This window comes from Harpia harpyja, chromosome 2 (assembly GCF_026419915.1).
Source record: "Harpia harpyja isolate bHarHar1 chromosome 2, bHarHar1 primary haplotype, whole genome shotgun sequence".
Classification (NCBI taxonomy): Eukaryota; Metazoa; Chordata; class Aves; order Accipitriformes; family Accipitridae; genus Harpia; species Harpia harpyja.
In genome coordinates, this window is record NC_068941.1 from 48,704,054 (window position 1) to 48,730,888 (window position 26,835).

Here is a 26,835-nt window from a genome sequence, read left to right on the forward strand (position 1 = left end):
TCACTGATCTTTGTCTAGATGAGCAAGATGCTTTTATAGACATTGCTTTAAATTAGCAAACTTTTTTCAGTATGATAATCTTCCATTTTAGGAATGAAGCAAATCCACTTTTTTAACATCAATTTGTACTTCAGACATTATTTCATAGGGAGTTTTAGGGAGTTGCCAGTCTTGCCCTGGTTGACTGAAGCAAAGCAGATTATGCAACTTTTACATTTGCGGTTTTATTGCCAGCGACAGCTCCAACCTTCCTACCAGTTGACCAATCTTGCTGCCCTCTGAAGACCTCTCCCAGTTTTTCCTTTTACTTTGTATAATTTAGAAACATGTTTCCAAAAGGATACAGTTATGTTCCCTAAAACTTAAATTGCATTCCTCTTTCACAAAAAGGAAGAACCTAATTTGCAAAAAAAATTATACCAAATACCTCCTTCTTTTTTTTTTTTTTTTTTTTTTTTTACAAGTCAGGAATTGACTGTATTTATGTCATCTCACTGTTTCTGAAACACCCATTGCAGTGACTCATACATAATCCCCTAAGGAGTGAAAAGAACATTTGAAAAATAAAGAAACATGCACTGAACTGGAGCTAGAAAAGCTGGCAGGAAATCCTGGATCTAGCCCTATAGAAAAAAAACAATGATCTGTGGAAAAAAAAAATTTTCTATATTACTGTATGTAAAGAGCTTACTGTGTGTCCTTTATAAAGATGTAATGAGATTTTTGTTGTTGTTTGTCTTCAGATGTGAGAGAATTCACAGATTTTTTTGCTTCTCTCCCCTCATTTTTGGATAACCTAGAAGTGCAGTGCTCAGATGTACGTCGTGCTCACTGCTCACTTCTTCCAAGCCCTCCCTTTACCTTGTTGTCATTGATTTGTCTCTTCCAAAGTTTTTCAGACTTTTTTTAAAGACTTTAAGACTCAATTTTAAGACTACCTTGTTTTTCTACTTTAGAAAGGTTGTTGTGTTTGTTTTTTTTAATATGCATGCCTTCTAGTTTGACTATCATTGTCGTATGAATCTTTTAGAAGTTTGATACTACATTTTTAGCTGAGCCAAACTTTTAATCAGTGAGGCACACTGATTAAAAATTATTTCTTTTTGTTTTGATATGTCATTAAATCATTTAAAAAAAGGGGGGGGAGTCATAATTCATAGAAGACGAGAAGCTCTAGAAGTTCTTAACTAAGGCATTGTGGCTTATATGATGACCAAAATAGTTCTTTGATTGCAGTTTGACTTTGCTTTTTTTCCAGACAGTATTTGGAAAACCTTTGTCTGAGTTATCTCTGGAGACACGAATAACTTCCAGGAGCTGTGGTCTGCAGTACGCACTTAAACACTGCTGGTTCTTTTTTTTTTTTTTTTTTTTTTTTTTTTTTTTTTGTAAAAATGCCCATAAAATGCTGAGATGGAGTTAATTTGCTTTGTAGCATCCCATATGATGCTGTGGTTTAGATTTGTGGCAGGGGGAGTCAGCAGCTGTGTGGTGCTGAGCTGCCTGCAAGGGTTAACCCACAACAAATAACAAATGCCTTCCATCATATCTGTCCTGGGTACCTAAAAATTGGAGGAAAGAGGTGAATGATTGTGTCTGTGTATAATTTTCTTGGTTTATGCAATATTTTCCCAGGCTTGTAAAAATGGAATATATTTAGCATCTGGAAAGGAGCAGCAAATAAATACATTATCATGCAAATTGTGCGTAACAGTTATAATGAGGCTGAATGTAATACAAGATAAGTCATAGTTCCGACGACAGCGAAGTAAACAAATTACTTTAAGAAGTGTTATGTTTCAGCTGAAGACCTGGATAAGTGGAAGCTCCTAACTGTTATAAAACAGGTGACAGAAGTGGGATGAAAGGATATTTAATTTCATGCAGACCAGAGGCATAAGAAATTCCTGCCTGATTGAGACTAGTGATCCAGGATGGTGTCTGAGAATGGCAGCATGTAAACCTCGCTGCTTTCTATGCTCCCTTCCCTTTGGACTCTTCCAGCATCCACAGCTGTTGAATTAGAGCTTTTAGAAGGTAACTCCCTGCTCAGCCCTTTTACAGTCCGCTTAAGGCCCTGTCATCCGTCATGTTGCCTCATCCTTTGTTCAACTGTTTGTACCGTCTCTCTCCACAGCCTCCTGTGTGGCGTATTCCAGGAGATCACTGTGCAAAGAACATTTTTTGGTTGATCTCCAATCAGTTTTATCCAGCGCCTCCAGTTCTTGTGGTTGGGGTAAATAGTGAGTTTCCACTCAATTTATCCATCACCTTCATGATTTTCTAAACTTCAGTTGTATCCCTCTCAGCCATCACATCCCCAAACTGCAGAGTCTTAAGACGAAAGGCCAGCCTTTCTGATATTTCGTCTCAAGGCACCTATCTACCTTCTCCTTCATTCTGGTTGCCCTGCTCTTTACCTTCTCTAACTCCTCTTGAGATGTGGAGACCAGAACTAAATATTACTGAAGACATGAATGCCTCAAAATTTTGCGCAGTCAAAATTATGCCCTCTTTAAGCATCCTTCCTGATGGTGCCTACCATTTTGTTGGCTTTTATAGCTGCCTCCGCACTTGGAGCAGGAATTAGATGCAAGTTGGTAAGAGCTGAGTGCTCAGCAGTGTTCTGACAGTCGAGTGGCATAGCCTTCCTTTTGATTTCTAGGGTAAGCGTGAGATGATGCTCTCTTCAAAAGTCCTCTTGGGGCTTTATTTATAGATCCACAGCAGCCTTCTACCTCCTTGCAAAATGTGCCTTTTCACATGCCCTTATCCTTCCCTTTCTCATGCTGGCTTTTGCGTTCCTCAAAAAATGGAGATGGAAGAACAGAATAATGTAACACTTCTGCATTTTGTACGTCTTCCCTGTTTAAACTAGAACAAGCGAGAGAGAGCAGAAAGTTTCTTGAATAAACTCTTATTATTTTGAATTGGAGCCAGTCTGACTCCCATTGTTATCATGTTAACCTAGACATATTTTATACTGGATTTTTCTTAGTTTCTGAAGTTTTATTATGCAGAATGATATGTGAGGAAAACACTGTAATGTAGTAGTAAGTATTGTGTGGTTTAGTTAAACATGGACATGAGTCAGCCTTGTGCCCTTGCCGCAGTAAAGGCAAACTGCATATTGGGTTACACTAGGAAGAGCTTAGCCACCAAGGAAAGGGATGTGGTTTGTTTCCCGACACACAGCATTAAAAAGCCTGCATCTGGAGCACTGTGTCTGGTTTCTCCTCCTGCGCTGCCCAGCACAGGAGAGAGATTAACAAATGGAGAGGACCTAGCAAAGACCTGCTAAGGAGGTTAGAGGGCTGCAGCACGTGACACAGACCTGGAAAGGGTAGAGGAGCTTGGCTTGGTTTGGCTGTAGAAAAGTCTAATGGGGAATCTAATTGCATCTTTTCACCCTCAAAAGTGAGGTTTAGGGAGAAAATGGAAGTAAAATCTTCGGAGGGGTACACACAGTAAGGACAAGAGGCAATCAACACAAGATGCAACGTGAGAAGCTTCCACTGAGGTATGAGGAAAAATACCTTCACTGTGAACTGGTCAAGCAACTGGAACAGGTTGTCCTGAGAAAAACGGAGGTTTTCGGGGTGTGACTGGACGAGCCTCGTGAGAAACCCGGTCTAACTGTGAAGCTATCCTTGCCTCCAGCAGGTTTGAATAGGTGACATCCTTCTGATCTCAATTTTTGTTTGATTCTGTATTTGTGAATAGCTAGTGAGACGTTGCTAAAATGTGTGCGTTGTTCTCTGCAGGTTTCGGTGTGATCTAACATCTGTCCTGTTTACAAATAGATGATTTTAGCAGGAAATCTGAACTTTCAACAGTGTTTCCCGGTTGTCCTCTTGGACAGTAGTGTTGGAAAAAGCAGTGACTGTATGTTTTGGGGAGCGTTCGTGGGTGGGGCTGTTGTACTCTGGAGGCTTCACACTCGGAGACTTCAGAGCCTTTCTGTGCAGTTTCTTCCAACATCACCCACCCTTTTCCTAGCCCCACCAACCTCACTGATCACCAAAAATGCCGAGCAGTTTTCAAAATCCCAGCCTTTGTTCTCAGCGAGAACTTCAGATCTCTTGGTGCGGAGGCAGGGAAGAGTGCTTGTAAAACAGTAAAGTTGTTTTAAACAAGGGTGCGGGAGATAATCGGTGCCGGTGCCTGGGGCAGTTCTCTTCAGCCCCGGCACTGCTTCCCCAGGCGGGTCTGTCTGTGTGGCCGTGCAGCGGATCAGATCAGGGCTGCATCTCATTTTTGCCTGCTGTCCCCAGTGCCCTCAGCATACCTCACGGCTGCTGTTGCAGTAGAGGGAGCGGTGTGTGGTGGGAGCAAGTCACGGGGGTGAAGGGTAGGGGATCAGTTGTGGCTCGAGGCTTGCCGCAGACGTGCGTGCCGGATCACACGTAGTCACGGCACTCTTTCCCAGCGCAGGAGCATGTTGAGGCTGTATCTAGCAACCACCGAGACCCTGCGGAGGTCTCAGCAGCTGGTATGCGCAGCCTCAGAAACACCCTGCGTCCGAGGGTGGCCCCAGGGACGCCGTGCTCCGCGTTGCGGCGTTGTCTGCCTCCGTACCACCCTCTCCTTCATTAAATGCTCTGTCGGTGCTCCCTCCACCTTGGTTTAGTGTGCTGCCTGAACGAGGTTCAGGTTATCGTGTCCTACGTGGGTATTTGGTCTTTGGGAATGCTTGGGGCGTTAGGCCGTTTCCAGGACCTACTCACTAAGGTAAGTGTGGGCAATGGCTGGTGGTGTTCTCCAGGAGCCAGTTGCTTTAGTAAAAAGAGTTCACTGAGCCCCTTAGAGACTTCTCCCTTCTTGCGTAACATATGTTTAGTACCTCAGTACATTAAGGTACTGGATTTAAATAAATAAAGGGTCACCAATTTATATGATCTCCTGCTGTTTCTCTGTGTGTATATATAGGATGACAAAGAAGCCAACAGACCCATGCCAAACAAAGGAGACCATGGACTAGGAAATGAGAAGTTCAAACCTGTGGTACCTTGGCCTCATGTTGAAGGTGTGGAAGTGGACTTAGAATCCATTCGGAGGAAAAATAAGGCCAAAAATGAACTAAATCATCATGGTGGTGGTGATAACAAACAGCAAAACATCATCCAGAGGCAGTATCTCACATTTAAGCCTCAGACATTTGTATACCGAGATCCTGTTTTACGACCTGGAGTCCTTGGTAATTTTGAACCCAAAGAGCCTGAGCCTCACGGAGTTGTTGGTGGCCCTGGAGAGGAAGCGAAGCCATATGTTTTAGGACCAGATTACAAAGAATCCATTCAAGCCAGCATTAAAGAGTTTGGGTTTAATATGGTGGCAAGTGATATGATCTCACTAGATCGGAGCGTTAATGACTTGCGTCAAGAAGAGTAAGCAAACTTTTTGTTTTCTCTTAGTTCTGTTTTTATGGGATTTAATTATTTTCTTTCCATATATCTTAATTGATGCTTAAAATAATATTATTAATTAGGCCAAATACTTAAGGCTTCTTGTCCTGACAGGCAAGAGTGCTGTACTATACCAAATGTTTCCATATATTATTCTTAATGCTGTTGCAATGATTCCTTTCATGAATACTTTTATCTATATTGATTTATCTCTGAAGTCATCTGTTTTAGTGTCTAATTGCAGGTATTTGCATGTTCCAGGTCCAGCCGCAGTCTTTGTTGCACTATCTTCTTTTCTTAATCCGTAACTTCTTAAGATTTGTTTTTAAGAAAGAATGATTTTCTTTGTTATTTCCTGCAGAAATTCCTACATTAGATAGTTTATTCAGTTTTGGTTTTACCCTGATGCTTTAAAAATTAAAACTAACTAACTAAATAAAGAGAACAGAAACAAAGAAATACTGTTCCCTTTAAATAACTCTGCTTAATTACCTGCATTAACAGAAGTATAGATCTGCCATAGTGGTGTTTCAGGTATGGAGCTGATGGAAGAGTAGTCTTCTAACAGTTTCCCACCACGTTTATCATAAAGAAGGAAGCAATTCTAGAAAAAACATTTTTTACTCGCTGGGAGGGTGTCTACTTTGGTGTGGGGAAATTCTGGGAAGTTACTAACACTTTTTCAATAATTACTAACAGGTTTACACAGCCTCTTCTGATCTTTGGTATATGCTGGAGCCAAGTTTGTTCTCAGGCTAATCTGCATTTGATACAATTTTCCTTGTTAAATATCAGCTAAGGACAGGTCTTTTGAGCAAACTGATTGATTGGTAGGGGTTTTGTTTGTTTGGGTTTTGGGTGGGTTTGGTTTGGTTGGGCTTTTTTTTCATTTGGAGGGGAGGGTATATGAATTCAGTGTGAAATGAGGTACTTGCCTGTTTTCACTTCCCCCTCATCCCTAGCAGTGGAGCCATGCCGATCCTTGGACTCGGTGCCAACCTCTGGGTTGTATCTTTCCAGCTGTGGCAGCTGATCTGTTTGGTTGGTCACTGGCTGGTTACTGAGGCTCTGCTGTGGCTTTTTATAGTGGTTGTTTTTCCACTTTGCGAGGTAGAAGAGAACTGGCCAGCTGTGAGTCTGACTCATGCCTGTGCATGTACGGCTGCTTGAATTTACTACCTGGTGCGCACCCATTGAAAGTGAATGAAGTGCACAGAGTACAGTGTTTCCCTTCCATCATGCCGTGTTCCTCAGGTGACTTACTAAAGGTTTCCACTTGCTGGCAGTCAGAGGAGAGGACCATGCCTGTCTGCTGCCAGTGGTGAGGAAGCGTTGGCTGTCCTAGGGTTCACTTCAGTTTTCTTTCGTCGCTGCAATCAACATTGGAGCTCTGTGCTAATGAGATTTTTCTGAAGGGGAAGAAATGATCTGGGTAACGTAGGTCAGCATTCTCTTTCAGGAGGTTATTCCCTAGACACTGTTGCTTCTGCTGAGGCATTTGCAGCCACTGGGGCCCCTTTTGTAGGAGGCAACAGGACTAAGGAAACTCGCAGAGAAAAAACATTTCCCCATCAGGTATTGTGATTAACTGAGCAGAGGGGAGCTGATGGCAGGAGGTCATGTTAGCAGAGCTCGCTTTGGCCCTGCCTTCCCTGGAGAGAGAGAGGGAAGGAGCTGGAAGCACGCTCCCCTCCTCACTCTCTGCTCTGCAAGGACAGCAAAGCAGAAGTGGCAGCATGTCACGTGCAGGTGGGACTGGGCTGCCTCTGCCCAGGCTAGCAGCCATATCTTTGGCAGCAGAGCTCAAGTACTCCCTCCCCTCCGTTTTTCCCCAAGGTGGAGGGCATCAGAGAGCATATGTATCTGCCACATAGTTCCACACCTATAGCTTCCTGAAGTATTCTTGGCATAATCTCAGAGTTTGTCTTTACTTCTGTTCTCAAGGGGAGTAATAAATGGAAATTCCCAAAGAAGAATTAAATACTTCGCGTACTTTGAGGAATAGGAGAGACAGCCATGTGACTGATCAGAGCGGAAAAGATGAAATTTAGAAACAGTTTCCTCCAAGCACACTTGCAGATAAGTCTTCCATGGAGGCCAAAGCCAGCAGCTCAAATCAAAGTTACATTTTATTGTTTAATGTTCTAAGCAAGCAAACAAAACAGCATGAGAAACATGAACAAAAGGCATCTTTCAGACAACTTTATATCAAAATACTTCATGTATTGAATACTTGGGATGCTTGCAATTGCCCTAAATGGGTTAAAGGTTTATAGCTTCTGTGTGTCACCTGGGAACAGCAGAAGAGAGGGGAAGCAATGTAAGATTGGCTGATACTGCTATATGCTTTCAGGTATCAACATACTTTCCTGCTCATCCCCCGATACCAGTGAGAAATGCAGCAAAAGGTAGCAGATTGCCTGTTGGATGCACCATTTATTTTCCTCCCACTAATCTGTTTAAAAAGTCCAGAAGCCATTTTGGTTGATAAGGCTGATCAACATTCAGTTTAATCCTACCAAACAGCAGTATAGTCATCTTTTTTTGGTTAATGGTATCTTGGCATTGCTAATTGAGGAAGATCTTTCGGGCAAAGACCGTGTTCATTTGTTCATAGACATTCCAATCCAGGTAGACCTCACCTCAGCCTTCTCTTCCTTTAAGCATCAGAATTTTTAAGCGTCACCCTAAGCAGTCAGGTTTGTTCAGTGAAGTATGCCAAATGCTTTCCCAGGCAGTGCTAGCGGGAGTGAAACAGTGCTGCAAGAACTGTCTCTCTCAGCTTAAAAGCCACGTAGCCTTAGGGCTTGTCCCTGCTGGAGGGGGAAGAAGGAAGAAATGCTAATAAAGGGGGATTCAATGCTGCTGTTTAGATTTGACTTTGGAGTCGGACACTTTGCCAAGATGATTTGCCAGCTGCCTTTATTGATTCAGTAGGAACTTTTCTGGTGATTCTGGGCAGCCTCTGGTGCTGTAAAAAGCCTTAACTCTTGCTGTGCCCTGTAGAGAGGAATAAGGTTGGATGGCACGTTGAAGTTGTTTGTCAGGTACATCAGAATATTTCTGTTTTGCCAGTACTGCATACTTTTGCCTTACGGATTTTAACCAATCTATTTTGAGGTTGAAGCCAAGCACTTCTGTTGGCATACAGCAAGTCATAGGTTTGATTAAACAAAATCAAGAATGTATGGGGATATGTAAAAGTCAGTGTACAAAATCTCAAAGATGGCATCATCTCACTGCAGCCTTTCAGCACTCTGCAGGAGGGCCAGGGGAGCCATAAACTGGGTTTAGGTGGGAGCAATACCTATTTTTCCACCTTATTTCTAGTTGCAAAGAAGTAGAGCAGGTTTAGCAGGCCCTGTCCAAAACCTCTGTACAGTTGCTGGAAGAAAACTTTTTCTTAAAACTTGGTGATTTTTATTTTTTTTTATACTGATAGGTGGCAGCCTTTTACTTTTAAGAGCAGTCATGTATATTGAATTTTACATGTTGTCCCTGCCTTCTAGCAGACCTATGATAAAACTAATGTTAGCTTTAGGGAAGAAGGATATTAATTCAATTGCTCCCTGGATAGTTTGGTTTTTTTTTTTTTTGTGATCAGGAGTCTGCACAGAGGTAGAGCTGAAGTAAAAATAGAGTGATAAAGTTTCTGAATTATCTTGGATTCAAGATAAACACACCATGCTAGGGAAATAAAAAATGGACCTAGGTTTGAGGATGAATGCTGTCAGGTAACAAGGTGTGTCCTCTCAAAAAAAAAAAATTTGTAACTGAAGAGCATTGCTGCTAGGGAGAACAAGAACTGAGTTGTTTTACAGCATAATGAGCCACTTGTTCAGAGCATTTTAAAATAAAATGAAATTTAAAAAATACAGCTATCCTGGGTCTGAACAGAGATCATTTTTCTTGACAATCTGGTCTCTAGCTCTGGCCAATAATATATGCTTGGGAGAAAACATACAAGAATGGACTAAGTTTCATTCCTGGCAACCAGTGGGCTTGGACACTTGAGCCAAAAATTGCAACAGGATTGTCATGGTTCATAGACTGTTTTCTGTGTGCAGACTTGTCTCTTAAATGCATTTATACCCTTGGAATTAATGACATCCTGAGTCAGTGACTTTTTCCAGGCTGAAGAACATGGTGTTTGTTTAACCTCTCCTTCCAGATACTGTCACGTAACTCTGTTATTCTGCCACCCTGTGATATGGGAATATGGGAGATATCTACATCAAGCTACTATATAAATGTTTCATATTCCTTCCTTATTATTCTTACCATTCGATTTGCCCTTTCATTAACTCTGAGCTAAAATGCTCAAAGGGCTATCCACATCTGACTCCAAGATCTATTTTTTTTTTGAGTGGTTATGCCAAGTTTAGGGTCTATCACTGAGTATACGCACTAAGAGTGGTCTAACACTCCATATACATTCATTTGCACTTGCAGTGAGCTCTCCTGCCAGCTCATTTCCTTGATAGTGTCCTTGAATTATTCTGCAGCTGTTTATAGTCATTTTAATTGCAACTACCAAGAACTCTTTTTTATTGTTCAGTTATGACCTGGAAGAGGAGGTGGACAGCTTGGTGCCCAGCACAGACACTTACGCTGCTACAGCGACAAACTCGTTTAAAAAATTGGACTGAATAGACAGTTTTTACACTTCAGTTATTAATCCAAGAGATCTTCTATCTTACCCTGCCATACTTTGATGAAGAACTTTGCTTATAAAGAAAGCAAAGAACCTCATCAAAGGCTTTGGAAATCAAGTTACTCTATTAATAGGCTCACCCATGTCCACATAGTTTTTGATTTCTTCAAAAGATGATAATATATTTCTGCGGCATGGCTTTCTTCCACAAAAGCTGTGTCTATGGTTTACTGATTTTGTTATTTATTACTAGCTTCTTTTCAGCACAGAAGTCAGACTTAGTGGTCTGCAATTCTTTAACTCCCCGGGGCCCTTTTATAAAAATTGGTGTCATGTTTTCCTCCTTCTGTTTGTTTGATAACAAGGCTGGTGTCAGCAATAGTTATACACCACAATAGTTTGTCAATTCGTGTTGCATTCTTTTGGAAATACTGGGTTTATAAAAAAAAAAATTAAAAAAGCAATTAGGCTATTCATGGCAGAAAAATCCAGTAGAAGCTATCATGCAGGTATCTATTATCTCCAAATTACAAAGTCCCTAAGCTTTAGGTAGCTGAAGATAGGACCATAAAATGGGAAGTGTTACTGCGTGCTTGCCCTGCTTTTGTTCTCTTCCCTGGGTATCTGGCGTTGGTCACTGCTAAGAGTTCAACGGAAATACTTAATTTAGCTTTCCTGCTTCTGAAGTGGTCTCTTTTCATTTTGATCATCTATCAGCCCAACAGACTTTCTGGCAGGCATCCTACTTGTGGTTGAAAAAAATATTTCAATAGCAGCTTTTGTACTTCAGTAAGCTATTTCTCAAACTTTTTTTTTTTTTTAATCTATCTTATTATTTACAGTCAGTTTGCCTGAATTAGCACTCATTTCTGTTTTCCTTGTTTGGATACCACCCTGTGCATTTAAAGAACGTCTGTCTTACTACTAACAGCATCTGTTTTTCAATCATGCTGGCTTTCCGTAGTTCCTGACTAGGCTTTTTTTTTTTTTATGATTAATGATAAACACTGTCAGCTTCTAATATGGTATCTTTGAAAAGGCTCCATGCTACCTGAAAGCATTTTACCCTTAGTTTCTCTCTTCAATAAGCCAACTCACTTCTTTGTAGTTCCCCTTTTCAAAAGGAGGTGTTACTAGGACACCTCTCTCTTGGCGTTAGAACTTCAGTGCATTGTGGCTACAATTAGAGCGTGGCTTCTACACAGGTATGTCTTCAGCTGAGCTCCACATTGCGCTGAGGGCTCAAAATATGCTGCTTCTCCTGTGGGTTCTGTGATGCGCTGCCCCTGGAAACACTAACTAGTGATGCCTGAAATGGTGGTCTCTGAAGCACGGTTTATATTTACTGTGTCTCCTGAGGCAGTGGGAGTCTCCTGCCTGTGTCTTCTGTCCTCTCAGGTGCTCCGATTCCTCCGTACACGTCGCAGGTGCTGTCTGAGTCCTGCTTGGGCAGCCGGTACTTCTGTGTGGTGGTGTCGATGGCTTCCCCTCGTCTTCATGCTGGAAGGTCCCTCGCACATTTAAGCTCTAGTAATCTGGTTTATTTTAGAGAAGGTAGTCCTTCCTGGATAAAGTTAATCAATTCCAAAAATTTCAGCAGGTACTAATGAATTCAAAACATCCTGCCCTACACCATTTTCTCATCCAGGCACTGAAGCTCTGCTTCTTGGGTTTTTGGCCGTTGCCTGGAAATTTGGTAAATCCAGCTATTTTCTCCCTCTTCCCATCTGGAAAAAATAAATAAATTGTCCATGTCCTCTCCGCCCCATGACTGTGGGTATGAGATGCTGAATGAGTCCTCGGGCCAGGCCTCTGCTGTGCTTCTTCCAATCTGTTTTACTGCTTTCCATGGTGTAGCTAAAGATAGGCATGGCAAAGCAGGCATGGTGCTGGCCAAAGCGGCTGTGGCATTTGGAGCTGTGGGTAAAAGCCTCACTGAAGAGACTTGCTGCAAAATCAGTCCTCCAATTCAATGGGTTTAAAATAGAGACCCAAGTGAAGTGAGTGTCACTTTTAGAAGTCCAATTGCACGGAGTCTGTGGTTAATGTTCTTTGTATGTTCGCACTGAAGACATTAGTTCTGCTGTATGACTACCTAAGGAGAAAGTGTTGTATAATAATCCCAGTATGTTTAAAAAAAATATTAATACAAATCCCAGTGTTAAATGTTGTCATTGTGTGTTGGCCTCCTCCTGACGAGGCAAACTGCATTTTGCTTTTTAAGTCATTATCCTAAATGGATCCTTGCAGGACGTAGCCTTATGCTTTTTATTCCCAGTGGCTGTTGTTAATAGCTGTTTTTTGGGGGGAGAAGGTATTAATTTGGAGTTGGAAGCTTTTTCACAGTCAGGATAATGGATATGCCCTTGGTAAAACCACATTGGCTATTCCTAGTTACCTTCTCCTTCATGCACGTGGAACTGGCTTCCAGCAGCATATGCTGTGTCATCTTTCCAGGGGCTGAGATTAAGCTGGCTAGCCATAGTTGCCTGGATCCTCCTTCTTGAAGGTGGGCATGGCATTTGTCTTTGACAGTCATCAGGAACCACTGTCAAGTACCATGACCTTGTAAAAATGGTAGAGCGTGACCTCACAATGACATCACAAGCTCCCTCAGCACCCTTTGGTGCGGCCCATCCAGTCCCATGGACTTCTGCGTTTTTATCCCATTTGCTGTGATACATCCAGTGAAGTGGTCCCTGAACCACCCTTCCTCTATGGTGGATATTCTTTTGCTTCTGCAGACTTTGCCACTAGATGCAGGGACTTGGGAGGTGTGACAGCAAACCTTGCAAGTAAAGACTGAGGGAAATCAGGTGTTAAGTGTCTCAGTCTTTTCTCTGTCCTTTGACACCAAGTTGCACCTCATTCAGCAGTAAACCCGTGTTTTCTTTAGTCTTCCTTTTGCCTACCAGCCCTTCCTGTTCCCCTTCCCATCTCACAGATTTCAACTCCACCAGAGCTATGCCTTTAATTCTCTCTCCATGTGCTCAGGCAATGTTTCTGTACTCCTAGGTTGCCAGTCCATGCATCTACCTTCCCTACTCTTCCTTTTTTGCATTGGAGCTCCATCAGGAGTTCTTGGTGCAGCCAGGTGGGCTTTCTGCCATGCCTGTTTGACTTACTGCATGTGGGAGTGGGCTGTTCCTGTGTTTTGGGGAGGTTGTCCTCAAAGAAGCCATTCCTGGGCCCTTTTTGGCAAAGTTGTAACACCTGAGATCATGAACTTCTCATGGCAGGTGTCAGGAAACATTCAAATAATGGTTTCTCTATGAAAGAGTCAAAAAGGGAGAAGAAACTGCCTGATGGATAAAACCACCGATGACTACGAGTGTGGAGCTCTGAGAGGAGGCTCTCTGATGTATGGCTCATTTCAAGAGCTGCACCTGGTTACACAAGACCAAAGCAGTGCGAGTTGTTCCAAAGAACCTGTATTGAGTATTTAAAAAAAAAAAAAGGTATCTACAATGCATTAGTTGCAGTAGTCTCTTTGTAGTTTCTTCTATCTCAAAAACACTAAGGAGCAATGCAGGTTTTCCTTTATGAAGTTCACTTTGACAGTAGAACACTCCAATCCACATCTGCCATTTCCATTGGTATATTTTGCTGGGCTTGGGTCATGCTTATTGCACTTTGGGTTGAAATTTAAGTCAAGAAGCATTCTCTTAAAGTATATGGTAAGTGATGCTGCGTGAAACTCCTTATCTGTCCTATTAGCTAACTTACATTACTGTAGAGCCCTTAAGCCAGGGATGTTCATACTGTTGATCAGATTTCATGCCAGGGTAATTAACTCTGTCAGATGTAAGAAAGGATCAGTGCTCAACATGCATTGCTCAGGCCTGATACGCTGTTGTTATCCAACCCATGGAAGACTTGCCTACATATTTTTCTTACTGACCCAGAGGGTTTTAGTATTTTGACTCTATTTAAACTACATTTTTTTGACAGCTTCTTTTGACAAATGTTGCAGGAATCTTATCCTGAGTCGTTTGACTGGGAGAGGAAGCATCATGATTCTTTGTGCATGTTTATGGCATGAGACAAATTAATCTCTTCCTGGATTTTTATTTTTTTTTCAGTATGACAATAGATAACTACTGTCCGCTCACCAGCATGAGCCAGAATTTCAACTGCATCACCCACACACATCTGTCAGTCTGACCATGGCAAAATAAATATTTTAAAGTGGTTTTTTTCTTCCATGGATTATCCAGTTTGACTTTTCCTTTTTAATGATGTTATTGCTGTTACAGGGCATGCCCCCTGGGCCGTACAAATTTGTACTTGAATAATTGGATCTGTTGCCATGGGTCACCTTTTTACTTCAAACAGAACAACTGGCAATAAGCTTTTGTTGAAAAACCTCAAAAAGTAACTCTTCCTTGCTTGAGTACAGTGTTCCTTATGTACAGAAATGTATTCTTGGAAAACTGTTTTTGCAGCTCATGACATTTTATAAAACAAATCAAAAGGGAGTGAGAATTGGCTTGTTTTTAAAAATCATACATGTGGTTTTGAAGGGCGTTCGTTTTATTTTTTTATTATTTTTAATACAAGCAGAGGAGGGAATTCTTGCCAAAAAATAAAGACTTCTGACTTTACTTAAGAATACATACATGCAGAGCTGTGTGTTGGTAAAGCAAAGCTGTTAGTAAAGATATTTTTCCTATCATAGTTTGATGGTGACAGCTTGGACCCTTTGGTTGGCTGAAGTGCTATTAAAAGTATCAAACTGTATAGAAAATTTTTGGTGCTGGAGTTGAGTCAAAAAAATACCGAAATCTTTAGTTGTAAACAATTACTCAGCGTATGAAATAAGGCAGATCAATCTTGACTGCTCATTAGAAATGGCTGGTCTTTTTACTCTGGGCAAATAACATGAATTTAGTATGTTCTTCTACAGTAAGTAGTTAGGTGTCCAGTCAATCTTGTTGTAGCTAAGGAGACTGAATAGAAAAGCTCTGGAGTGGAGCCTGCTTTCTTCAGGAATGTGATTAGTTCCTTAATTATAGCACTGTGCAAATTACATATTTGATACTGTTATATGAAAAAAAGATTTCAGTAATTACTGTTGGTATCTGTGTCGTTGGAAATGGAGCATTAGGGACTTGGTTTCATTTCATGTGGTACCGTGGGAAAATCTTTTATTCAAGTGCCACATAGTACACTGGAACTGTTCTGTAACCAAGAAAACTAATTTTATAGTATGCGCATAAATCTTTGTGTGCCTTACTGAAGGCTGGGGTTGAGAATCAGGTGAACTATAGTGGTCACACTAAATCAGGAAGGCTGGCTTTCCTCTGCAGGTTATCAGCTGCCTTACTGCTGGCAAGACTCTTGGAGGAAAAAAATGTATTTAAAATGTAATTAGCGATGTATTGTCAGAGCATCTCCTTGTGGTCAGGAAAGATTTGAATTCCAGGCATTGGCCTTAAAGCAAAACCAAGCATTTTCTGTTAACATTTCAGGTCCCAGTAGTGAAAACTACAGTGAAGATGGATCCTGTCTCTTTAGTGTTGGCTGCTAGCGTTTCAAATTTTAATTTTCAACAGAGAAATAGTTCACCAGAAGAGTACAAAGAAGTTGACAGAGGCACCAAGTGTGTTATCTGTAGTTGGATTTACTTACCTGCGCATTTGAAATGAGAAGACCAAGCTCTGAACAGGACCTCTTGCTCAACAGAAAAGTATAGTGCAGCACGTGGAGTATATTTAAATACTGCCTTAAACCTTGACTTTGGAGGAGGGGGCAGAGAGAAGTCTGAGAGGTTTCCTGCAGCTGCTTGTGTAACCTTCCAGGTGCCGTCTTGCATTGTAGAAATTTTGGGGCAAATGGCGGAAGCATTCTGTCAAATGAGTTGTAATCTGAATGTGAAACTAAAAAATTAAATGAACTTCTTATGCTCTGTCTTGTTCCTGTTAACCAGAACTTACTGTGGTAAAGCATTTAAATAAACATGCATGATGTAAGTCATAATTCAGTCCAGCTGAGCGTGGGCAGGAACTTCAAGGTTTAATCTCTTATGAGCAAGGCATGGTGGAAATAAAGTACTTCTGTGGGACTGAGTCCACTGCCGCAAGCTTCTTTCTAGCCTTTTGTTTATTATATTAGGTAAATTAGGTTTATTATATTAGGTATATTAGGCAGCGTTTGATAAATCCAAAATTATGCACAGCCTGGATTCTCTTGGGCCGTACATAAGCAAATGCATCAAGCCGTAACTTCCTAAACTAGTGCCCACCTCGGTGGAGAAATGCCAAGAACTGCCATCTGCAGCGAGTTGTAGCTTCTTGCCAGCATTTTCTGAGGACAGAGCGCTAGCTGCTTCAGAGGGGAGAGGGGAGTGCATGGCCACAAACTGCTCTCGTGCAGCTGACCCACAGCCACGTCCTGCGCTGGTGCTGAGTGATCCGCTTGCCCCGTCCCCTCCCTGCCGTAGTGCATGGTGCGTCGCGGTGCTGCAGAAGGGCTGGAGATGTGCGGAGAGATACTGCACCGCTTTAAGCCGAACCAGGAAAGAAAGAGGGCTTTGGCTCCGTCTCCCTGTATTGTGGCTTCCCCTTCCCCGAGGAAGGGGATTTATTTTGACCTTCTACCTGCCCCAGCTCTCCTGCCCTATGGTGTTTATTGCTTTAACTTCTTTAGTGTTGGGCAAGTGATACTATGGGCAAGAATCTTGTGGTTAAAAAAAAAAAAAAGCAAAGTGTATTCCTTTAGTTTTCCTGTTAGCCCTAACGTTGGGTCTCTGTGCAAACCTTGCCTTGAATTTGGATCATGGCACTTTCAGAGGTATGATAGGAGATGTAGCTTGTGCTTCCAGGGGCACTAATAACAAAATTTAGTCACATAGCCTTGCAGGCTACTTCAGGAATGGAAATAGACGAAGCTTGTAGCTATTGTAAAAATAGGAAATGCTGTTTCAGTGTAGGTTTAAGCTGTTAGGTAGTGTGTAGTAGAGGTTTTGCTGCTGTCTACTGAAGGGGAGAAAAAAAATTTACTCAGCTGATCAAAATGTCCTTCTTGGGTTGTCTGTTCACTTCTCTTCCAGAACCCCTGTTTCTTAAGTTGACTACTGTGATCTTACATTGATGTTGATGTTGCATAAAAATACTCTCTAAGGCTTCATAGGTAACAAATCCAGTATTAACTTCAGATTTACTTAGTCATACCTTAACAAAGAAATGCCCAGTTCTGTAATCTGTTTCTGCCTACTCTAGACTTAGGCAATGATCCATCTGACTTGCAGGCATCAAGCAGCTGGTCACAGCTAGGACCTTGGTGGCATCAACTGTACAGATGAGCAAACTGGTGAAGGTGTTTTGTGAAAGAAACTGTCATATGTCTTCTTAGGGGGTGATGCAGTAGTCATAATAAATTGATGATTTAAAATAACAAGCAGCCCTGAATTCAGTATTAAAGTATGTAAACGGCATGCTGTCTGCTGAAGGACTGTCTCCTTATAAGATAAGAACAGGGCTTACTACAAGAGGAAGCTGCAAATGAAAACAGCTCCTAACTTATTTTTGGGCTCTGCTAGCGCTAGACCTCTCAAAGAGTGAGAAAAATGCATGCACTATAAAGCAGTTATCAGTAGGTGATAATATCACTATGAATCTCATACCACTTTAAACATGAAATAAAACTTAAAATACAATTTAAAATTGTGAACAGTTTTATATTAATGGAGAAGAGAGATTCCTTTTTTTGTGTGTCAACTACAATTTCAGGATAAATGCTAACCTGAGACCTTCAGCTTTATACTGATTCAGGGCTCTCGGCTTGAAACAGCTGACTCGAGCTTCTTAGGAGTTGGCTGCTGGAGTGGTTACAGGAATGTGACGGCAACTGCCTGCTGTCTTGGAGAAATCGTGTGCTCAGACCAAAACATAGCAGCACAAAGTACAGTGCTTTAAAACCCAGAGAGGGGACTGATGTGCCTTTGGAAAGCGCAGGTGCTAGTTATATAGTTGACCTGAGGAAGATAGTATCGAGATAGAGAGTCAGTTGTGGCCATGATGCCTCTTACTTTTCTCTGGAGCTTAGGTGCTGGTATGCTAGGGAAGTTAGGAATTCAGGATGACATGAGAAGCACTTCTGTTGGCTCAAGATCTCAAATTGCCCTCCAAGTATCTATCTTATTGGGGCTCACCCTTGAATTGCTGTTGAGGTGCTCTCCTTCTTCCCTTGCATTATTGCTTGATGCCTGGATTTCTCTTCCAGTAGAAGCATCCTCTAGCTTGGGCTCTTTTTAGCCTGAGGAAATTTAAGCCCACGTCTGCAGCCACAGTGGTTGCTAACAGGGAGGCTGTAGGGTCATCCAGTCCTTGGAGCATGTACCCACGGTCACGTTGGTTGGGCCAGGGGACATCAGTAAGAGCAAGCTAATGAATGGAGTACAAAGCTGCAAAAGCAGAAATTTCCTCAAGCCGAGGAGTGCTCCAGCCCCATATGGGTCCCCCATAAAAGGGCTCCTCTCCTGCTGTGGCTGGTGCACGACTTTGTGATCGAGGGACAGGGACGTCCGTGTGGCACGGTCTCCAACACTGCTGTTCCCTCCCAGGGGTGGAGAGGGAGTAGGACTAATTCACATCTTAAGTATGCAGGCTAATAGAAGAAATGTTACTCACCCTGTTTCTCCATTAGGTCACTACTGTATCTTTCAGAAGGTTTCTTCTCATTCCAGTGATGAGTCAGTCCATGTTTTTGCTCAGTAACACCAGTGCTGTTTTGGGGACGGGAAGTTTTTATTCATGGACTGATCTGAAGGTGTTGCTTCCTCTCACTCCTGAGTTCCCTGACGAAAGGAAGCAAGCAGAGCTGCTCTTCCCTGCAGTGCTGCCGAGGGAAGGCGTTGCCAGCCCTTCACAGATCGGTGCGTGCCTGCTGCTTCTTGCCCCGTACAGTAACTCTTTACAGGGGCCAGGAAAAGCGATGTGAAATGTCTAGGGGCAAGACTAGCTCAAGGATGCTACCCTCTCACTCCTGCATATCTGTTGCAATGTGCCGTCCTCTCAGCTATACCAATAAGAATTCGAAATAAATTTTTTTAAGTGAATTTGTTTACTGATTTGGTTCACAGTATATAACCACAGCTGGCCTGCAGGCTACACCTGAAAGGGCACTGTGCTACCGTATGTGGGCAGGACAGCACCCAGGGATGAAGCTGGAGGTGAAACATATTTCAGTCCTCTTTGTCGCAGACTCTTCTGTACTTTGAATCTGCCTGTGCCAGTTTTCAATAGCTTGCAGCTTTTGCCTGGACGCTCGTATCTACTTGACCCTATCTTTTAAAACTAAAGCATGAGTCTGGAAATTCAGGCTTTTTATTTTCCTTTTCTGGCCCCTAAAATTTACAGGGAAACTAGTACTGTAAAATTCAGCTTCAAACACAAGGAAAACGCATTTCTGGTTTCGTGGTATTTGGTTTGCCAACCACTGGATGTCAGTGCTGCTCCACTGAAGAAAAGCTCTTCCCCGCTTCCTTCGCTGTGGATGTGAAGGAAATGAGAGTGGAGGCTCCTGATTTTTGTCGCTCAAATACTTGAGCGACATTTGCATTTCTTGGAAAAAATTGCCACAGAGATTAAAATATTTCTTAATTGCACGTATCGAAAACAACTACCATGTTTCAAACCTCCAGTTCTCAATGCAAGATGAGAGACAAGATCGTGCATAGGAGTTACTGCAGTCTATTGGCGCTTATGGGCTTGATGAGTCAGTCTGTGGACTGTCCAATAAGTGAAATAAAGCTTCTGGAAAAAACTAAAAGTATGATCTTACTAGAGGTATAAATGTAGTGCTCTTATGGCTTGCAAATGGCACATTTAGCAACACATGATTTTTCAAGTTTAAAAAGTAAAACTTGCTGACAGATGTGAGGAGATTAAGTTGGATATGTAGCAAAAAGCCTGTCTAGACCTCTGGTTTTATGTTTTAAAAAGGTATTAAATACAGATCAAAAAATGCTTAAAAATTGCTCACAGATGTGTTGTTCAGTTCAGGCTTTTGTAATAGGTTTGGCTTTTTTAAATTACGTTAAGTTACTTACTGTCTTTCATTCTTATGCTCTTCACCATTTTGTTACTAGATATGACTTACCTACACAGCAGGAAGTGAGAGAAGTAAGCAACCAAAAGATTTGGGGGTTTTTGCAGTGTTTCCTTTGTTTCTGTTGAAGGCAGTCTGAAATGTTGTAGCTGGCTGTCTTTTTTATTGGAGAGCAAAAAAGTTTCCTAGCTAAACTACTGAAGGTGCAGGTCAGTGGCACAGTGTATCAGATACTGCCTTCTCCGTTGAGGCAAAAGGTGCTATTAATTTCCACTGTATTTTACATGGAGCTCTTGAATGGCGTTCAGCTGGCATGCCGATTTTGAATGTGTAACACCCCATTTTCCTCCATCTTAACATAACTGTATCACCAAAATTAATCCAGGTGAATATATGTGTAAAGCAACACAGTTCTGGTATTAATCTGTTATTAAACACACAATGGAAAATCTGTGCTGCCAACTTAACATACCTAGGTAGCATATCCACTTTATCTCTGCAAATGGCTAAATAAGTTGTCTCTTGTAGCTTGTGCTACAAATGCAGTTTGTATTTGGATTGCAATCTCTAATCAGCTGAAATCTTTTGAGAGGGATCTGTGGAAGGAAGGCAACAGTGGCCCGAACCGTGCATTTTAAACAGTTGGTCTAGCACTTGTATATTGGTAGCTGATAAATATGATTAGCTGCAGCTACTTCAGGCATAAAAACAATTGAGCTGGAGGATTTTAGTCAGTAAACCGTACTTGTAGAGATTGTGCTGTTTCAGAGGTTGCTTACAGCATGCCTGAGTAAGAGAAGAAATGCCTTATTAGATTGGACTTAGTTACAGACTGTTTTGATTCTGTAATTTTCTTTTCCCACAGGACCAAAATTAATAGTTTGTTTCTACCAATTTCTTTTTTTTTTTTTTTCTGGTGGGTGAGAAATACATATTGATGCTGTTCCCTGACAATAAGTGAAATACATCCTTCTTCACCAAGAAATGCTCTTTAAATACCTGTAGATCTGTTACATGAGTTCTTTCCAGTTTAACTTCATTGAGTTTCAGAAACTCTGGTTATTTCTGATGATTAAGGTAATTTTTCAAACACAGGAATATTTCTGTGCTTTTAAGCTTTTTATTGTATATAGAGAAATATAACTATGGAAGTCTGTGCATCTGTAAGTTTAAAAGTTTCTATTTGTCAAGAATGATTTCTTAATACATAATAGTTGTCCGTGAAAGGTCAGATTCTCCCTCGTAGAGACTTGCTAAAAGATGAAAAAGAAGTCTTTTGCCCATGGAAATCAAAAGTGCCATGTCTCTGGCTTTGGTGATAGGAATTGTATTATTATAGTTGGGAAAGGGGCTAGTGATCAGGTAGGGAAACTTGCAGGTAAGGAAATAGCTGGACTGGTTGTAGTTAGGGAGACTGTGAACAGTCTCATTTAGGGATGCAGTTGGGGAAATGGACATTACAATTGCAAATGAAATCCATTGTTGATAAATGTGATTAATAAATATTGGGAAGTGTGGACTGAATTACTCATTTTGCTTGTTTCTAAATCATCTGTCATCCTTCAGGAAAAAAGACCCGAGTCCAGGTCCACAGTAAAATTGAAATGCAATGTGTTTTAAATGGATACATAAGTGCTTTTCATGACATGCCAAGCTGGAACCCACCGATACAGATGCTTAAATTGAAAAAATTTTAACAGGAATGAAGATAGGCAATAGTTACATTTCCTATGTCACTCTTTCTGACGCTGGTTAGTCTTGCATGTTTGGTTGGTGCAATTGTCATCTGTCATGTTGACTACTAGAAAGATGTATGTTATAGCCAGATAGATGCTTGATTGAACCTGTTACTTGAATGTCCATTCAATGCATTTGTAGGGTTAGAAACTGTTTATTTTGATCAAAATTTGTCGTCTTGTTATTGTGATAGCATTTCTTGTCAAATTTTGTAAAGGCATTACATTTTCAAATGATCTATAAATTCTTGGCCTTTTTCTAAAATTTGGCAGCCCTTCAGTGTTCATTTTCTCACTTTGTACCTTGTGAGTTTTCTACATGGTTTTTGTTTGGTTTCTCACATCTCTCTCGTTTTTTTTCCCCTCTTCTCCTTTCTTTCAAGGAAGGAGCCCATTGAAATTGCGCCAGGTTTGAAACCTGTCCTTGGCAGTCTACCTTTTTTAAATTTTTACGTCTATCTGTTAAAAAAAAAAAATGTACAATTGCACAAATTTGGCCAAAGCCGTTACCTTCTTACATCTGGTGAAACGTGACTCTGCATTTTGACTAGGGAATGGAGGGTTGAATGGATTTGGTAAGGTTGTGTATTTTAGCTACGTTTGTTATACCTGAAAGTTTAACCATGAATAATAAATAGTAGAGATCATATCTTGTCTGCCATGAGATTACATTTTTCCCACAAGTAACTGCTTTTCTGACAGTTCTTGCAAATCGAGATAGTCTTATGCAGAGCAGCTGACATGAGCATTTCACGTGCTGCTGCTGTACTTCTAGCAAGTTTACTTACTATGCTTAAATCTCTTTTATTGTGAAAGGGCAGAAATTAATGAGTTTTGCCTTGCTACAACAATGTTTGTAACTTTGCTAATTATGCAGATTCTGCATGCGGACTGTATAAAGCCAACAGAAACCCTTTATAGACAGTCCTTCTACTGGGTAAATCTGATTTAAAGAGTCTTGGAAAAAAACAGCACTGTCTTACTGCGATGTTATGCAGTAGGTGAGCCAAAGGCACAGTCCATCCTAAATTGTGATATCTGGTGTTTTGAAGGGGACCCCCATTTTGGCAGATGCAGTTTGGGGCTTTTTCTTCCACTGTTCTCTACTGGCCACACAAGTAGCAAGGTGGTGGTGGTAGGCATGTCTCTCGGCGGGGTCCGTGTAATGCCATCCGCCTACACAGGAGGAAGCATGTAGCTGTTGAGGCAGGAGTCATTGTTCACCAGCTGCATCCTACCTCTTTCAGGAGGCAAAAAGGCTTGCTGGCTGGAAGCAAGCTGCTCTTTGGGTCTTGTACCTCTGTGATGCTTAAGCTATATTACCTTTTATACCCTGTTTCTCTTTTAATCTGAAGAATAGCCATCAGTGAAGATTTCATTTGCACAAAGATGTTCTTAAGCAGTTCTGTAAATCACAGCGTGAAAACTAATAAAATCAAATCTTTTTACAGATGCAAATACTGGCATTATGATGATAACCTGCTCACCTCCAGCGTTGTCATTGTCTTCCATAATGAAGGATGGTCCACACTCATGAGGACAGTCCACAGTGTCATTAAGAGAACTCCAAGGAAATACTTGGCAGAAATCGTGCTGATTGATGATTTTAGCAACAAAGGTATATTTGGAATATTAACAGAATACTTGTAGAAAAGGAAGCTTTATTTTTTCTTTAAATAGTTTTCTTCTGGTTTATTACGTGCCATGGAGAATTGAGTTGACTCTGCAAGAAAAGTAAGTTGCTTCTTCACAGTCCTTTCAGTTTTCAGTGAAGGGAAAGCTCTTTTCCGATGAACTGCTTTCATAAAGGTGGCAGTCCTTTATGTGTGTTCAGCTGTTTGAAATATAGGATTTGTGGTGGATTCTCTACCACAGTTGTGGAGTAGTATATAGTAGAAAGCTGGGATAGCTAGTACCTCTGTTAGCTCTTATGAAAACAAGTAGTTTTAAGAGTATTGAAGGAGTTTAAGTTAAGCCTATTTAGGAATAATTTCTTGCTTCATTCCATATAGGAATCCAGATTCTGGTTTTTGGGGGGGGGGGGGGGATTTTTTTACTATCATAAAAATGTATCTAAGGCTATTGAATTATTCTGATCCATTTTCAATATCTTTCTAATTTCCAACATCCTTTTTTAATTAAACATCACGTTAAGGTGTTTATTGTTTCTTATTGGGGGGAGAGGGTTTTAGGAATTTAAGTGTGTTTTAATTTCTGCCTTTCTTTGAGTCTTGCATAGCAACATTTTCAGAAGTCCAGAGGTTTTCCTTTTCCTTTGTAATATACATTCTGGTCTTGTTTTATAGTCAGAATGTACGTACTTAGGTGTGATTCTTATATACATAAACATACACTGACTTTTTTCCTTTAATGGTGATATCTTCAGTGTTAATGCAAATTAAGGCTGAATACAGAGAAGAACTGGAAGTGGCATGCTAGAGATACAAGATGATTGATATAGAGGAAATCTGTCTGGTTTTAAGCTTTAAACAAATTTCAAAATAGTGCACCAAAGCTGCACAGTCTGCAAGATTTTATTGCAGCATAGTTCTTGAATAGAAGTTGACAGAGAAAAAGAGTAGACGCGCAAATAAAAACATAACTTTGGGTGTGCGGGATGACAGTTTCTTCTAGACAACGATGATGATGGCTTTTAGGAGCACAGGCGAGTTTGAACTGGTCAGCAGCATAGGTTACGTTCCCTTTACCCTCCTCTTTGTTTTTATAATAGCTGAATTGGGTAGTGGCATGGAAAGCAGATGACTCTGTTCTGAAACTCTCCGTTTTATCAAGTGATCTGGGCTTCTCCCAGTTCCAGCCTCACAGGAGGTTGTTTGCTGTGGGTATACCCACTATAAATTTTAAAACTGAACTCATCACATAGTTGGGGTTGCCTTTTTTGAGTATAAATCATCATTAAAAGTAGTTATTGTATGTTAATTTTTACATCATACCTTTAGGTAGGTAGGTATCATTTTCTGTTTGTTTTTACAGGAGAGGAAAAGTTACTTGTATTGTAAACTTGACTACATCTGGCTTAGTCTAATAAAGATACTGATTGCTACACTATAGTCTCCTGTATCCTTTTACAGCTTTTGAGAATTTGGCTTAGATACACACACATGCTATAAAACAAAAATATCTTCTCTCCTAAGGGATATAATTTTAATAATGCAGTCAGCAGACATGTGCTGTGTTTCTCCTTTTCGGCTGGGATCACAGCTTTCCTTCAGAGCTATTCAAGGACTGAGTCAGCTGTATAAAATAACTACGACACTGATGGTCTCTAGAAAAATTACCAGATTTTTTACTGATGATTGGACTCAGTACTTGGGTTTCACATGAGTTGTAGGTGACTCTGTGCTGTGTATATGTAATTCATGGAATGAGTTTGTCTGGCATAACAACTCGTACTACAGTTTTCCAATATATATCGATTGTTAAATAAAGGCAGTATTTTTCAAGAAATTTGTTTTGAAATACAGAACTTTACTTATGCTTTCTGCTCATATATGAATGGTTAGCAGATACAGCTAGCCTGGACCTAACATCCAGCAGACCTTTGTCTCTATATTTCCCACACTTCATTTTCCCAATTAACTTTCTTGAATCAGAAAATTAAGTAAAGCAAGCTCGAGATGCAATTTTCTCATGTATGAGTGACTGGAAAACAAGCACGGACTGGAATGGCTGTGAACACCTCACTGCAACTGTACTGTTTCACTATAATAATTCTTCAAACTGCTTTAGGCTATTACTTGGTAAACATAATTAACTTAATTTCAATAATTCAGATTGCATTCTAGGTGAAAAATGGCCAAGAGACTAGAATCTTGCTCCACTTCTTTCTCCCCAGAGAGAAGCATGAACTAGTACAGGCTGCGAAGAGTGCCAAGCTGCCTGAAGAGATCTCCAGTTGTTAGGAGAGCTGCAAAACACAAACAATCTTAATCATAGCAGAGCTGCCAGTGGCTTTTTGCTTTTTCAGCCAGAAGAAAAGCAGTGCTGGCAGCACAGATACAGGATTTTCTCCTTCCCCACCTGCTTTCAGACTGCACACTTCATACCTGCCTTTCCACCCAGGAAAAAGCATCTTATGCTTTTTAAGACCAATGTTGAGGGACACAGATGCTGGACTGGGTAGACATTTGCTCACACTCGGTGTGGCTGTCCTTATTTCTTAGCTGCTGCCTTCTCCAGCGATACGAAATTAAAATGGAGCATAGCGGTTGCAAACACTTCTAAAGGCTAGCTCATAAAGAGCCCAGCCTGTCCTCCTTTACGAGAAATCCTCTTTCATCAGAAGGGAGTTACAGCTGCATAGAAGCTTATATATGTTATGCCTTACAGGGAGGAACAGTTGCAATGCTTGGAAAATGTTCTTTTCATTGTAGTTCTTTGTATAAAGTCAGTTGGGAGCAGTCTTTTTGCTGAACGACTCCCTTCCTTCCTTAATCTCTTCTGCAAACAGCAGGGTTTAACTGTGGAGGACTGCATGGAGAAATGTGCTGAGTTCTGCTCAGGCATTTTTTCCTTTGTCAAAGCACAGAGGGAACAGTAACAAGAAGATGACGCCAAGCTAATCGAATGATGCTAGTTCTAGTATTTTCAATGGAGACTTCTGTATTAATGCATGTTAGAGTCCAAGAGTGTTGCAGCAGCTTCTATCACAGTGTCAGTGTGGCCACGCTGCTGCACGTGCTTCCCCCCCCCCCCCCCCCCCCCCAGTTTTTCTTATCCTTCTTGATAGAAACAGTTTATTTTGCTGTGAGTGCTATCTGTGTGGAGAATACAGCTGTTCTGGAAGGGCAATGAGAATTCATAACACCAGATTTTCTGAAGCTCCCTACAATTACAGTTGTGTATATAGGTCTTCAAAGACTACTTGTTATGTATTTAGGTACCAGCTTTATTTCTTTTTGAAGCGTAAAGTTCAGCTGGTGCAGCTCGCTTTTGTAGCCCGTGCACCTGTAAAGAGTGACTGCAAGGT

General features: G+C 41.1%; 1 protein-coding gene across 3 annotated transcripts in view; it reads left to right on the forward strand.

The window, feature by feature from the left end:
* Window positions 1-26,835, forward strand: part of GALNT7 (polypeptide N-acetylgalactosaminyltransferase 7) — a 76,776-nt gene that overhangs the window by 27,527 nt on the left and 22,414 nt on the right. For all 3 annotated transcript variants that reach the window (XM_052779121.1, XM_052779111.1, XM_052779129.1), the window contains exons 2-3: window positions 4,930-5,387; window positions 23,297-23,463. In XM_052779121.1, the coding sequence (XP_052635081.1) occupies window positions 4,930-5,387; window positions 23,297-23,463 (625 nt within the window). The remainder of the gene's footprint in view (window positions 1-4,929; window positions 5,388-23,296; window positions 23,464-26,835) is intronic.